Source organism: Pelophylax lessonae, assembly GCF_965119305.1.
Source record: "Pelophylax lessonae genome assembly, chromosome: 4".
In the NCBI taxonomy this organism is placed as follows: Eukaryota; Metazoa; Chordata; class Amphibia; order Anura; family Ranidae; genus Pelophylax; species Pelophylax lessonae.
This window is the reverse complement of record NC_138771.1, coordinates 12,248,096-12,263,881: the sequence shown is the minus strand read 5'-3', so window position 1 is coordinate 12,263,881 and position 15,786 is coordinate 12,248,096. Positions and strand designations below refer to the sequence as shown.

Genomic DNA, 15,786 nt, shown 5'->3' with positions numbered 1-15,786 from the left:
TTTATTGTTTTTATGATTTCTGTATCCTCATGCGCTTTTAGCCTGTGAGGTTTCCCTAATTTTTTCCACCTTAAAAAGAATGCCCACAGGACTGCAGCTCCCTCTGAAGAGGGTGGAGGGGTGAAGGTTAAACACATAGGGGTGTGTTTATTTGCTTTTTTGTGGTGAGGGATAAATTATGTTTTTCTGTGTAATTATCCCACTGGTTAACTTGACTTCTCCTCTCCTTCCCATAGGAAGTGGCTTGCTATAGGGGCATACGTGAGGCCGTGCGGCCATCTTTGTTATTATAGGGAGAAATAGTGTCCCGTCATAAATGTCAGTGGGAGGAATAGCGTCCTATCATTGGTATCAGTGGGAGGAATAGTGCCCCGTCATTGGTGTCAGTGGGAGGAATAGTGGCCCATCATTGGTGTCAATGGGAAGAATAGTGCCCCGTCATTGGTGTCAGTGGGAGGAATAGTGCCCCATCATTGGTTTCAGTGGGAAGAATAGTGCCCCATCATTGGTATCAGTGGGAGGAATAGTGCCCCATCATTGGTATCAGTGGGAGGAATAGTGCCCCATCATTGGTGTCAGTGGGAGGAATAGTGCCCCATCATTGGTGTCAGTGGGAGGAATAGTGCCCCATCATTGGTGTCAGTGGGAGGAATAGTGCCCCGTCATTGGTGTCAGTGGGAGGAATAGTGCCCCGTCATTGGTGTCAGTGGAAGGAATAGCGCCCCGTCATTGGTGTCAGTGGAAGGAATAGCGCCCCGTCATTGGTGTCAGTGGAAGGAATAGCGCCCCGTCATTGGTGTCAGTGGAAGGAATAGCGCCCCGTCATTGGTGTCAGTGGAAGGAATAGCGCCCCGTCATTGGTGTCAGTGGAAGGAATAGCGCCCCGTCATTGGTGTCAGTGGAAGGAATAGCGCCCCGTCATTGGTGTCAGTGGAAGGAATAGCGCCCCGTCATTGGTGTCAGTGGAAGGAATAGCGCCCCGTCATTGGTGTCAGTGGAAGGAATAGCGCCCCCTGTCATTGGTGTAGTTTTCCCCTTTATATAAAAGAAATACCAGAGTTATGGCAGCTAGCTGCTGCCATTGCAATGGTATAGAACCTTAAAGTAATTTTATATACACACACTCTCACACAGTGGGCAGTCTGGAAGTGGTTAATCATCAAGACCAGGTGCTGCTAAACAATTTACTAGGATTGCTATAAAACAATGAGCTTAGATATCAGCAAACCTCCATTGACTTGACTTTTCCGTCTGACGCGGGCGATGGGCTTGCTTGGCTTTTCACCGGTACGTGGAGTTGAGGTGATGAGGTTGTGGTCAAGGTCACGCTCCAACCGACTCCTCTTTGGGGGATTCTCACGATCCTCCTAAACAAGAGAAAAAAAAAAATCTGTCATGAAAATTATTTTGGGTAAAACCAAACATCAGGGAAGGATTGTAGTATTGTAGGTTCAAACATTGTATATAATGGCAATCTGAGAGGGGACCAGATGCTTCACAGTTCTACATGTCAGAGTTCGGCATCATTCATAAGGGTATACTACATAATACACCCGTGCGAGGGACTTTGCCCGAGCCACGAGGTTTGCCAAGTCCTAAGGACAACTCTGAAATTCTGCACCTTATTGTTAGCAGCTAAATTGCAGGAAACTGGGCCCCCTAGTGGAAACTTTTGGAATTCATGTTCCTGGTCAAATCTTGTACCTCCTGCAGTCACCTGCCCCGCGCCTGTGCACTAAGCTGGGGGATCTCTATTGAATATCAACTGTTATAAAATTCTCAAGCCAACTTACGCACCCCCCTCCCCCCCATGGCTCGCCTAGACTCTCCCGTCCCACCGGGATGCCCAAGCGATCAGCGGGCACATTCGCCAGCTGGCCAGATTCCCAAAGCCGAAATCAGCTTTGATTGGGTCTCAGATCTAGTAACCCGGAAGCGATGTAATGACATCACTTCCGGTTTACTAAAGACATAAAGGCGCCAGAATAAAAACATAAAGGAGACAGTGTAAAAATAAAAAACAAGAAAAAAGGAGGAAGGAAGAAAAATGCCGACTATGACCTTAAGAGCACCATTCCTACAGTCAAGCACGGAGGTGGAAATACGATGCTTGACGGCTGTTTCTCTGCTAAAGGTACAAAGACTTTGCCGCATTGGGGGCAAAGGATGGGGCCGTGTATTGTAAAATCTTGAATGAGAATCTTCCCTCAGCCAGAACACTGAAGATAGGTCATGAATGTCCCTTCCAGCATGACAATGACAAAAAACATACCACCAAGGCAACAAATGAGTGGCTCAAGAAGAAGCACATTAAGATCATGGAGTAAATTTATGAAGGAAGCTGAAACTTTTGAGTTGCCAAGAAACCTTAAAGTGGATGGAACCCCTCGCATATACTCAAGTAAAGTGAACAACCTCAGATGATACACAGAGATGAGAAATCTCCCTACATAAGTTGTACTTGTATATCTACTGTCTTCAGCTTTCTATATAATTTAGAAAGTGCACATTGTGTTAAAAAGTTTTCTTACTGTTTCAGCACTGGGAGGGGAATCTGGGCATACACTAAGCTGATTGGAGGGAAAGGCACACACTCCTCTCTACATAGGCAGAGGAACGAAGAAACTTGCAGAGCTGTGCTGTGAGTAGACAAGCTCTCTGTCTGTCTGTCTCTAAGTCCCTTCCCCGACACAAATGTCCAGCTGCTTTTATCTCCTGTGTCGGAAAACTTATCAGAACAGAGCAGCAGAAAAACACAGGACTCAGGGCTTTGGAGAGGGAAAGGTCAACACTACAGATGTATGTGCATAGGTCAAATTTCATGAATGGGGTTTACATCCACTTTAAGGATATAGAGAAGATCTGTAAAGAAGAGAGGACCAAAATCCCTCCTGAGATGTGTGCAAACCTGGTCACCAACTACAAGAAACATCTTACCTCTGTGCTTGTCAACAAGGGTTTCTTCACCAAGTCCTGTTTTACTTGGGAATCAAATAACGGAAAATTGTTGTCAAATTTTTCTTTCCTGATGGACTCCATGGCAGCATACATTTTGGGGTTAGCCCCGCCTCCAATCCTACCCTATAGGAAACACGCCCATAAAACTTTGCTCCCGTTTAGCATCCATGTTCTGTAACTAGCCTACCCAGGAACTGGGAGGGGACGTCTGCTGCCATGGAGTCCATCACGAAAGGAAAATTACGGTAAGTATTTAACAGACTCCATGGCAGCTTACGTTTTGGGAAATAACTCGCCATACACACCAGGGTGGGCAGATGCTTTACAAAAAGTTTAATTAACCCCATCAACAGACAGGACTAGTAAACTGAAATTAAAATATGACAGAGCCGCCGGCTCAATACAATAATGGAACAGGAATGATGGAAGACCAGGAAGCTGCTCAACAGATCACTTCAGGTGCGACATGTCTGGAAACCGCCCATCGATGTAGAAACACTCAGTCAAATGCGCCGCCATTGCCTCTGGAGGTATCAAGCGCATTGCCCTGTAGGCCCACTGGATGGTCTGAATGATCCACGCAGAGATGGACCTTTATGAAGCATGCAGCCCTTTATTCTTCCCCCCGAAGGAAATGAACAGATGCTCGGACTGCCGAAAGGGAGCCGTGACTTCCAAAAACTGCTTGGGAGTATTGCCAACATCGAGTGGATGGGCGACTGAGCCCCTGCCTGACCTGAAAGTGGGCAGGACTATTTCCTGATTTTCGTGAAACACAGAAGTAACTTTCGGCCTTGACCCCCATCATAGGAATTAGGACCACTCTGTCCGGGAAGGTGGTCAAAAAGGGTTCTTTCGAGCCTAAAGCTCTTATCACGGAGACCCTCTTAGCTGAGGTAACAGACACCAAGATCCCCAATTTTGGGTGGCTTATCCAGATACTGGTTAAGTTGTGAGAGGAAGTTGAGGACTAGTGGAAGGTCCCATTTAGGGAATCTCGGTTTCCTCTGGGGCCCGAGTCTCACTGCCCCCTTAAAGAACTGACAGGCAAGCATGTGTTTGGCCCAGGAAACTCCAGTGAATGCTGAGATGGCCGATACCTGTACTTGGAGCGAACTGACCGACAGCGACAGATCTAGGCCTGACTAAAATTCAGAACGCATTGGACCTCGGGAGAAACACATGGGTTGTTCCAAGTAGACATATGAGCTGAGAACTTCGACTTGGATCATATCCTGTCATAGACTCTTAGTAGTTTTCCGCCTGGCATTCAAGAGTGTGGGAATGACCTCTTCAGGGCAGCCTAGAGCCTGTAGCGGTTCCCTCTCAAAAACCAGACCTTCAGGTGCAGATGAGCCAGGCATGGATGTAGAGTAGAGCCCTGTGACAACAGACCTGGCATGAGGGGCAGCGGAATCGGATCCCAGACACTGAGTAGCATCAGAAGAGGGAACCTGTTGGGCCAAAAAGGAATTACTGCCACCATCTCCGCTGCTTCTGTCCTGAGATTTTGCAGGAACTGGAGAACCACCAGAATAGGAGGGAAGGCATAGGCTCTATGGAACCTCCATTGGTCGGTGAGGGTGTCCACCCCTAGAGCTTTGGGATCTCGGAGCCTCGAGTAATACTTCGGCAATTTTTTGTTTCAGGGAGACGCAAAGAGGTTGACTTGTGGAGAAACCCCCAGGGTCAGAATCCACTCAAAGACTTCCTCACTTGTTCTCTAACCTGACTCGAGAGAGGAAGTCTGCCTGTACGTTATAGACTCAAGTAACAGACAACCGACAGGTTGGACAAATTCTTCTGTGCCCAGGACATGATCCATCCAGTATCTCACTGCTGCGATACTTCTCGCAGCAGTGAGACTGCGAGTTTTCAGTTTCCTTATGTATGCCACGGCCGACGTGTTGTCCAGTCTGAGCATCACTGGAGACCCCACCGTTAGATGCCAGAACGCTTGAAGCGCGGCTCAGAGTTCCAGGACTTTTGAGACTATCCCCCGAGGGGAAAAAGTCCCACCTGCCCTGAGCCACCTCAGAGAGAGACAGTGGGCACCCCATCCTATATTGCTGGCTACCGAGGTCACAATGATCCATGAGACGGGGGGCTATGGAGTGACAGTTGAGAAGATTTTCCAGTTGGAGCCACCAGAGAAGATCCCCCCATTGAAGGGATTAGGAAAATGCACTGGTCCAGGTCTATTGTGTTCCACTGTTGGGAGAAAACCCCTCTGGAAGGGCCGCATTCTCCACAAAAGCCCATTTCACCATGGGAGCCGTGGCGACAATGGTTCTGATGATCTTCAGACACTGCCAGATACGTTCCGATTTTCTTTAGACACTGCCAGTTACAGAGATGAGAGGAAGAAAGAGCAAGAAGTATCCTGTCCCAGACCACCGAAATTTTCCACGGGCAAGGAGATGGATCCTCTTGCAGTGTTGAACAGTGCCCCTGAGAAAAACGAGGGGACTGTGTGGGAACCAGATGACTCTTCTCCAGATTTAGGAGCCACCAAAAATCCTGGAGAGTGGAGATAACTTGACTCGGGTGCCCCACCAGCTGACCCATGTCTCGTGACAGGAGGAGAAGGTCGTCCAAGTATTGATGGAGCCGAATATCTGACTCTCAAAGCTACGAAAGCCATCAAGACCTTTTAAAACGTCTGAGGAGATGTGGAAGGCCCGAAAGGGAGAAAAGGCGGGACTGACCGATGGCAAATCGGAGATGCTGTTAAAAATCCCATGCAACAGGTACGTGAAAATAGAGTCTTTTAGATCTATTGATGTTAGCCAATCTCCTGGCTGGACCGCCTGCAGGATTGTCAGCAGTGTTTCCATCTTGAACCTCTCCCTCTTGATTAATTGATTTAGATGGGCAAGGTCTATGACTGGTCTCCAAGAGTCATTCTTTTTCTGTACCATGAAGAGAGGAGAATAGATTCCTTTCCCCCGCTCGCTTTCCAGAACGGGAATGGCGGCACCCTGAGACATCAGGGACTCCCCACAGGACAGAAGGGTTTTGTCTTTTTCCTGCTGAAAGAGGAAGGGAGGTAGGAACAAACCTGAGCCTGGGAACACTGTTGAAAGCCCGGAAGAGCCTGTTATGATGGTCCAGGAATCCCAGGTTGAGGCCGCCCAGACATGTCAAAAGTGTAGCAGACATGCCCCCACCTGACATGTCTGAGCGGGCCCAATCACAAAAGGACTTTGTGACCTCTTGGACCCCGGTGGGACCACTCTTGGGAGGTTTCTGAAAGGAAGACTGTCTTGACCTCCAGCTTCACTTGAATTCCTTACTGGGCCTGTAGCTACATGCCCCCCATCACGATCTGGGGCCTGCTTCCTGGGCTGGGTGCGCTTCTGATTTAGAAGGTGCCTGTTCTGGGGAAGGAACCCCATCCGACCGCCCGTGGCCGAAGTTATGGCGTTATCTAATTTATTCCCAAAGAGGGAAGAACCTTCAAAAGGGAATACGGCACCGCAGTTGCTTGGAGGCAGGGTCAGCTACCCAAGGCCGGAGCCAGAGGACACGATTGGCAGTGACCGAAGAGAGCATAACCCAATAGGTGGATTATATCGATGGAGGCCTCCCCCAAGAAGGCCAAGGCCATCTTTAGCTTCTGAATAGGAGAACTTCTAGCGATTTCTTCTGAGACACTCTTAAAGGTTTCATCCACACTATCAGCCCATAACTTTATCACTTTGGACATAGCGGCTAAGGCTGGCTTACAGGCCATACCACCGAGGTGGATACAGAGGGATGACTCCCTTCAATGAAGAGACTGGTCACTCATTCATGGGACTCGAATGGTAGCAACACTGGACACATGCTGCTAGCCCCACATTTGTAGGTGGTTTCCACACATGATCTATTATCCACGAATGCATCCCCACTCTCAACCAGATTCTGGACCTTGGCTTGTGGCTTGACCGACATTGTGTGCTCCCAGACGGGCCCCTGAAGAAGCGCATAGGGCGCGAAACATGTTGAGCCTGGAGCACTGAACTGTATTAACAGAAGGACATACCTGACTACCCAATACCATTGCTGACAAATATCTCATACATGGGAGTAGCTTGCCTTGAATAAGCGCTATCAAGGAGAGTCATTATCTTTTATGCTCCTAGGTTATCTTTGGTAGCTGGTATTTGTCTGTATTATGCTGTTATACATTACCTGCAAGAATCTCTGCAATAAATGCTTATGTTGACTATTATGCACCTTAGGGGGTTTCTTCCCCCCCCCCTTTTACCTTGCTTTTAACATGAATATGTTTGCAATAAAAACGTATTGATTTTATATGACGTTTTTTTTGTTTTTATGTGCCATTAAAGTCCACATACATATTCATTTTTCTAGGCTATTCACCATGGACGAGGCACGTGCTTTATATGTTCTTGATGTCTCTGGTGCCGCCCCAGTATGACATTATTCATTTTTTGTTCAGTATGCTGTTGTAAACACGGCAAACCGCTGTCCTGTCAGCAATGAACACAGGGCTCCTGTGTTTCTCCTATTTAGGAACACAGGTCTCTGTGTTCACTCCATAAGCCCATCCCCCACACCGTTAGAAAGCACCACCGAGGAATACATTTAACTCTTTGATCGCCCCTGGTGTTAACCCCTTCCCTGCCAGTGTCATTATTACAGTATCAGTGCATATTTTTAGCACTGATTACTGTAGTAATGTCACTTGTCACCCCCAAAAGTGTCAAAAATGTCAGTCAGGGGGTCCGATCTGTCCGCCGCAATGTCACAGTACCGCCAAAAATCGCTGATCGCCGGCATTACTAATAAAAAAATAAATAAATAAGACAAATCTTTCCCCTAGTTTGTAGGCACGATAACTTTTGCGCAAACCAATCAATATGCACTTATTGGGATTTTTTTTTTACCAAAAATATGTAGCAGAATACAAATTGGCCTAAAATGATGAAAAAAATTTAATTTTTAATTTTTTTTATTGGGATATTATAAAGCAGAAAGTAAAAAATAGTTTTTTTTTTTTTCAGAATTGTCGCTTTTTTTTGTTTGTTTATAGAGCAAAACGAAAAAAAAAAAAAAAACAATCGCACAGGTGATCAAATACCACCAAAAGAAAGCTCTATTTGTGGGGAAAAAAGGACATAAATAGTATTTGGGTACAGCGTCGCAGGACCGCGCAAATGTCAGCTAAAGTAACGCAGTGCTGAATCGCAAAAAATGGCCTGGTCATGAAGGGGGAAAATCTTCCAGTCCAGAAGTGGTTAAGCTTTGTCTAATAAAGGTTGTTTGTTAACGTTTTAAACAGAAATTGCCTCATGTTGTGCCTACAAAGTCCGATTGGGTTTTGAGAAATGAGGGTCCTCTTTTCTATACATTTTGGATGTGGCGGGGTGGGGGTCCTGGGAGTGGCTGGGTGGGGGGTCCTGGAAGTGGCTGGGTGGGGGGTCCTGTCTATTTAGCCATACATTTAGTTCTATGTGCCAGGGCCGTGTTTACCCAAACGGGGATGCATAGGTGTTCAGGACATCCGCCTGTAGGCGGTCCCATTCACGTCTCCCAATTTGACAATTTTGCGGGTGCGCGGCCTTCAAACGCACGCGTTCTGCATTCAGGGCCGGATGTCACATTGGGAGCTGTGGCTGTGTACCAGCTGCATTCCAAGTGCCATGAATGGGGCCGCCCACATGAGGATGCATAGAACGAACGTGCACCCCCTGGCGGCCCTCTCATGGGTGTACGCTGTAGCATGCCTGTGTGAATGGGGCCTTACAGAAACATTCACTACAGATGAGGCCACACTTTGCCAAGTAAGACCTGTACAGGTATAAATACATTTCAACTTCCACTCACCTTTGTTGTGCTGCCTTTGATGAAATTTTTTATGGTAGAAAGTAAACCGGTGTCGGGTTTGGGCAGCTTGTCTCCCAGAGGCGAACTCTCCTCCTCCTCTTCCTCCTCCGAGTGCTTCCTCTTGGTGCGAGCAGTGCGCCCGGCAGGCCCGTGACTGCTGCGCGGAGACCCCTTCCGCGTCCTGAGCCTCATTTTTTATGAGAGCCACATAAAAGCTGCAAATAGAAGAATACACTAATTATATGTAAGGAACTGAAAACACTGGCCCACTGATACAAAGAAATTATAATATGCAAGGATCTGAAATATTAACATTTTTTATCTTTTTTAGAAAAAAGCTGACCCATAAAAACCCAGATATTATAACACCGAACAATATCTGGAGCCACATAGAATCTGCAAATGGAAAAAAGGATTCACTTCTATGCAAGGAACTGAAATTATATACACACACACACATATATACATACTTGTTTTAGTTTAAGTTTATTTAAAAAATATCCAATTAATATATAAAGGAAAAGAAATTGAAATATTACATTTATTCTTACAGCAAAGCTGATCTATAGAAAAAAACGTTAGACTAATATGTAAGGAACTGAAGTGTGTGTGTGTGTGTGTCTTGTACTGCGTTGTGGGTCTCTGACCATCTCTCGCACCGCGTCCGCAGTCTCTGACCATCTCTCGCACCGCGTCCGCAGTCTCTGACCATCTCTCGCACCGCGTCCGCAGTCTCTGACCATCTCTCGTACCGCGTCCGCAGTCTCTGACCATCTCTCGTACCGCGTCCGCAGTCTCTGACCATCTCTCGCACCGCGTCCGCAGTCTCTGATCATCTCTCGTACCGCTTCCGCAGTCCCTGACCATCTCTCGCACCGCGTCCGCAGTCTCTGACCATCTCTCGCACCGTGTCCGCAGTCTCTGACCATCTCTCGTACCACGTCCGCAGTCTCTGACCATCTCTCGTATCGCGTCCGCAGTCTCTGACCATCTCTCGTACCACGTCCGCAGTCTCTGACCATCTCTCGTATCGCGTCCGCAGTCTCTGACCATCTCTCGTATCGCGTCCGCAGTCTCTGCCCATCTCTCGTATCACGTCCGCAGTCTCTGCCCATCTCTCGTATCACATCCGCAGTCTCTGCCCATCTCTCGTATCACGTCCGCAGTCTCTGCCCATCTCTCGTATCACGTCCGCAGTCTCTGCCCATCTCTCGTATCACGTCCGCAGTCTCTGCCCATCTCTCGTATCACGTCCGCAGTCTCTGCCCATCTCTCGTATCACGTCCGCAGTCTCTGCCCATCTCTCGTATCACGTCCGCAGTCTCTGCCCATCTCTCGTATCACGTCCGCAGTCTCTGCCCATCTCTCGTATCACGTCCGCAGTCTCTGCCCATCTCTCGTATCACGTCCGCAGTCTCTGCCCATCTCTCGTATCACGTCCGCAGTCTCTGCCCATCTCTCGTATCACGTCCGCAGTCTTCGACCATTTCTGGTATCATGTCCGCAGTCGGACCATCTCTTGCATCTTGCCCATAGACTAACTAACCTGCTGTCTCTGACACTGAATATTTACATGTGGCCTTTTGATGTTAGGGGCCCCCTAAAACTATACGATACAAAATCTGATCCATCCTATTACTTATATGTGCAATGCCTCCATTCCAAACAACAGAGACAACCTTGCCCCTTGAAACACTACACTGGACAGTGACCTACCTCTCCTCCAAGAGAGACAGCGGACTGTGAGCCGCCACCAATCCTATGCATGGACTTGTGTCTCTGAATGGTATCACAATGCTGCACATCTCTCCCACAAGCGGATCACACACCACCATAGCAAAGAGCAGCAAAATCAGGAGACGCAGCCGCTCAGCCGTTCCCTATTTTTACACCGGAGTTACAGAACAATGAAGGGAGCGAGCTGCAGCCCGATCCCCGCTCACACGGGTCTGACACGGCACAGCGGTGCTCGGCTTCTTTTGTGATTACCTGTTCTAACCGTACCCAGAAAATACTCCATACTGAGCAGGGGGGGGGGGGGGGGAGCTCTCAGTTGTCAGGAATATTTCTTAGCTACCATAGCAACATGATTTGTCCCGCCCCGCTTTAAACTGATTAGCATGAGCAGCTCCTCACTTCCAGGGATGGCGTACATGAGCATTCACACGACACGCTTCCCATCGCTTTACAAAAACACGATTTGTAAACTCCACAATTAAACATCCACAGAATGAACAGATTTCTTCAATAGAGGCAGCGGATCGCGTTTATACAAAAGACGTCAAAAGGAAAAGTCGCTGCTCATACACAAAGGATTGCAGGAAAGGCGCTCGACTGTCAGTGTAGAGACACGCAGGACGGCTTTCTATACATATTAACCAATTGAAGACCAGGCTTAGTCTGACACTTTGTTTACAAATAAAAATCCAAAATTGTTGCTAGAAAATTACTTTGAATCCCCAAACTTTATATATATTTTTTTTAGCAGAGGCACACAGTATTTGTGCAGTGGTTTTTCAAACAATTTAAAAAACAAAAAATATTTTTTAATGAATTTTAATACATAAAAAAATTATTTGAGATTATATATATATATATATATATATAAATATATATATATATATATATATATATATATATATACACATATATACACACACACACACACACACACACACACACACATTTATTCTCTCTATATACATATATATATATATATACACATATATATATATATATATATATATATATATATATATATATATATATATATATATATATATATATATATATATACACACACACACACACACACACATTTATTCAAAATATATAAATATATATATATATATATATATATATATAAAAAAATATAAAATCTACGTAGATTGACGCTAAAACATTTTTTACAGGTTACCAGTTTAGAGTTACAGAGGAGGTCTGGCGCTAGAATTATTGCTCTCGCTCTAATGTCCGCGGTCATACGGCTCGTGTGGCGCAAACACCGTGTACATATGCATTCACGTTTGCGCACAAGCACGGAGGGACAAGGGTGCTTTAAAACAATTAATTTTTTTCTATTTTATTTATTCTTTTCTATTTTTACACTGGCCTTTTAATTGTTATCACGTTTATTGCTGTCACAAGAAGTGTAAAGATTACTTGGGATAGAAATGAGGAATGACAGGTCCTCTAGGTCCAAAGATCTCCTGCTTTACAAAGAAGAAAAAAAAAAAAAGGTAGTGTTTACATCTGCCTAACAGGAAGTGATGTCATGGATGTCATTTCCGACCTCCTAGACCATAGAGATGGCCAGAGACCTTCTGGTCCCTAGCCAGCTCTGATCACCCGGCGGCACTGCTGGATTGGATACCAGGCTTCTTGATCGCAAGGGAGAAGCCATCAGGACTCCACCATACCGTTTGCAGTGCGTGGGCCTGCTGTGCAAAACCCAAGTCCTGGCTTCTTCTACCCGGGTCGATGACATAGTGGGCCCCTAAAAAGATACCCACCCCTGCTGCGGGGGGGGGGGGGGGGGTTGGGCACGAAGAGACCAATATTGGTAAGTTTATGACCGATACAGATTCTTCCTCCTCTTCATCAAAAAAAAAAAAAAAAAGGGGAATATCGGCCCCCAATAATCAGCCACACCGATAATCAGTCGACCCCTACTAAAATCCATCACTTTCCCAAGTGAAAGCAGCACACACAGTGTAGTAAAACACTGGCTAGGCACACAGTTAACCCTTTGATTACCCCTGTTTAATCCCTTCCCAGCCAGTGTCATTGGTACATTGACCGTGCATATTTGTAGCACTGATTACTGTATTCGTGTCACCAGTTCCCACAAAGTGTCAGTGTGAGATTGTCCACTGCAATATTGCAGTCCCACTAGAAGCTGCTGATTGCCGCCATTACATATATATAAAAAGTTCCATAAAAACATCCCATAGTCTGTAAATGTGATAACGCAGGGCTCAACAAACCCCAAGCACCAGGTCGCATTGGTGACCAGAATTAGCGGCCTAGCGACTAGAACGGCCTGGCACCTGGGCTACGCTATGGCAGGTGTCTAGTCGCCAGACATCCCAAGTTTCCCGCGTGGTGCGGGTGTCCGGGCTGTCTGTGCCAGCTGTGACAGAACGGAGCCGATGATTCCTGTATAGTTTCGGCTCCGTCCTGTCACAGGCGGAGAGATATCAAATGCACTCCGCCTGCGAGGAGACCGAGAGATGCAGGAAGCATTGGCTCTGCATGCTTCCTCCAGCGCCAGCCAGCAGTGCCCACGGCAGTGCGCGACAGACAGCAGTGCGCGACAGACAGCAGTGCCCACAGCAGTGCGCGACAGACAGCAGTGCGCGACCGACAGCAGTACGCGACAGACAGCAGTGCCCACGGCAGTGCGCGACAGACAGCAGTGCCCACGGCAGTGCGCGACAGACAGCAGTGCCCACGGCAGTGCGCGACAGACAGCAGTGCCCACGGCAGTGCGCGACAGACAGCAGTGCCCACCAGACGGCAGTGCGCGACAGACAGCAGTGCGCGACAGACAGCAGTGCCCACAGCAGTGCGCGACAGACAGCAGTACGCGACAGACAGCAGTACGCGACAGACAGCAGTACGCGACAGACAGCAGTACGCGACAGACAGCAGTGCCCACAGCAGTACGCGACAGCCGTAACCAAATATACTCATTGTGAATAATCAGCGCAAAATAAATTAGTGTAAAATTGGTATACAAAATTATAATGAATACTGACTGCCTGCATAAAAAGCACATACCTGGTCAAAACGAATCACAAATTCCGAAAACTAAAAGCAAAAAATATAATATAATATGAATATTCGTGATTGCTGCCATCACTTTTCAAAATAAATTCACCTATAACTTTGCATCAAATAAAAAAATCACATCAAGTGTAGAGCAATCTAATGTGTGCATAGGCCCAATAAAATCATAATTTTTATTATTTTATTGGAACTATGCACAAATAAATTGCGTTACACTTGATGTTTATTTTTTAGTTGCCAGCAGCACCCGCCAGCAGTAAGTAATGTGCTAGGGGTGCAACTATCCCCCAGCACATAACTGTAAATATCCCAGCATGTGCAGCATTTCTGACTCCTACCACCATCACCAATTTAAATCACTGAAGCGGTCCAGGTGGTTGGAGTGTTCCTTTAGCCCCGGTTCACACTTATCCGATGCGGGAAGGCTGCAAATTCGCGCATCGCAAACCCCCCCCCAGCAGTTCACACTGCCATATGCGATACGCTGGGGGTGTCAATGTAATCTTAACGACACCCCCAGTTTGATCGCATATCGCAGTGCGATCTTGCAGTTCGCACAGGATCGGATCGCACAAGTGTGAACCGCTGTGCGATCCGATCCTGATGCGGCTGCAAAAAAGGGTCCTGTGCGTGTTTGCTGCGGGTGCAGTGCGAATTCAGCCATACAAGGTGTATGGCTAAACTCGCACCGCACAGCCGATCGCATGTAATGAAGGAGCAGTGCGCTCCGACATTACATACGATCGCCGCAGCCGCATGAATGTGAACCGGCTCTTAATATCTCTCAGAAGAAGTAAACAAATTACACAGGGGTCAAATGCCCAAATTACAGACGGGTCGAATGCCGGGCAACCTCAACCGGTTCATTAAAAACTAGCCGCCATTGGGCCGTGTGTATGGCAGACGGTCTGACAAAGCCGGCCATTCAGCATGCGTGAAAAAAAACTGGCTCCTAAATTCTTTAGCTGGCTCCCAGATTTCAAGCAAATTTGTCAAGCCCTGCGAGAACGCTTGCGTAAACCAATACACACTTATCGGGATTTTTTTTTTTTACCAAAAACATGTAGCAAAATACAGGTTGGCCTAAATTTATGAAGAAATTGGATTTAATTTTTTTTTTTATTGGATATATTTAATAGCAGAAAGCAAAAAAAAGATTTTTTTTTTCAAAATGGTCGGTCGGTCTTTGCTTATAGCACAAAAAATAAAACATCCCTTGTGAAAGAAATAAGGATGAAAGGTCCTCTTTATGGAGAGATCTGGGGTCAAAGACACCAAATCTCTCCTCAAGCCTTTTAAAAAAAAAAAAAAAAAAAAAAAAAAAAATGGATCTTTTGCTTTAAAAAAAAAAAAGCCAGAGGTGATCAAGTGGAAATACTCTTTGATCACCTGCGTGCTAGCCGGCGGCATGGTCAGATCGTTTCTTGGACAAACCAGCGGAAACATTTGGCCCAAGAGACACCGGAGAGTGCCGGGGGGGGGGTGTGGATGCATTTAGGGGGGCAGGGGTTGTCCCTCCCACTGCTTCTGAAAGTGTTCCAGTGGCTCATGAGCCGCTTAGACCGCTTTCATGAGAAAACCAGCCACCGGCTGCAAAAAAACAATACCAAGGTTATGGTTGATATTATCTTTGTATATACAGTGGATATAAAAAGTCTACACACCCCTGTTAAAATTTCAGGTTTCTGTGATGGAAAAAAAAATTAGACAAAGATAAATAATTTCAGAACTTTTTCCAACTTTAATGTGACCTATAAACTGTACAACTTAGTTAAAAAACAAATCTTTTAGGTGGGGGTGGGGAGTAAAACTAAAATAATGTTTTCGCATAAGTGTGCACACCCTATCATAACTGGGGATCTGTGATCAGAATTAAGCAATCACATTGAAACTCATGTTAAATAGGAGTCAGTACACAGCTGCCATTAAAGTGCCTCTAATTAACCCCAAATAAACTTCAGCTGTTCCAGTAGGTCTTTCCTGACATTTTCTTAGTCGCGTCCTCCATGGTCCGCAGAGAGCTTCCAAAGCATCAGAGTGATATCTTTGATAAAAGAGTATCAGTCAGGAGAAGGGTACAAAAGAACTTCCAAGGCATTAGATATACCATGGAACGCAGTGAAGAGTCTTCATCAGGTGGAGAAAATCTGGCACAAAGGTGACATCACCAAGAACTGGACGTCCCTCCAAAATTGGTGAAAA

At 46.4% G+C, this 15,786-nt stretch overlaps 1 protein-coding gene across 1 annotated transcript in view; it reads right to left on the bottom strand.

Moving 5' to 3' along the window:
• LOC309552195 (CTD small phosphatase-like protein 2) overlaps positions 1-15,786 on the bottom strand; it is a 100,154-nt gene that overhangs the window by 46,438 nt on the left and 37,930 nt on the right. The window contains exons 2-3 of the mRNA XM_082253020.1: positions 8,794-9,008; positions 1,229-1,367 (exon numbers count right to left, since the gene is read on the bottom strand). Of these exons, the coding sequence (XP_082109146.1) occupies positions 1,229-1,367; positions 8,794-8,985 (331 nt within the window). The 5' untranslated portion in view covers positions 8,986-9,008. The remainder of the gene's footprint in view (positions 1-1,228; positions 1,368-8,793; positions 9,009-15,786) is intronic.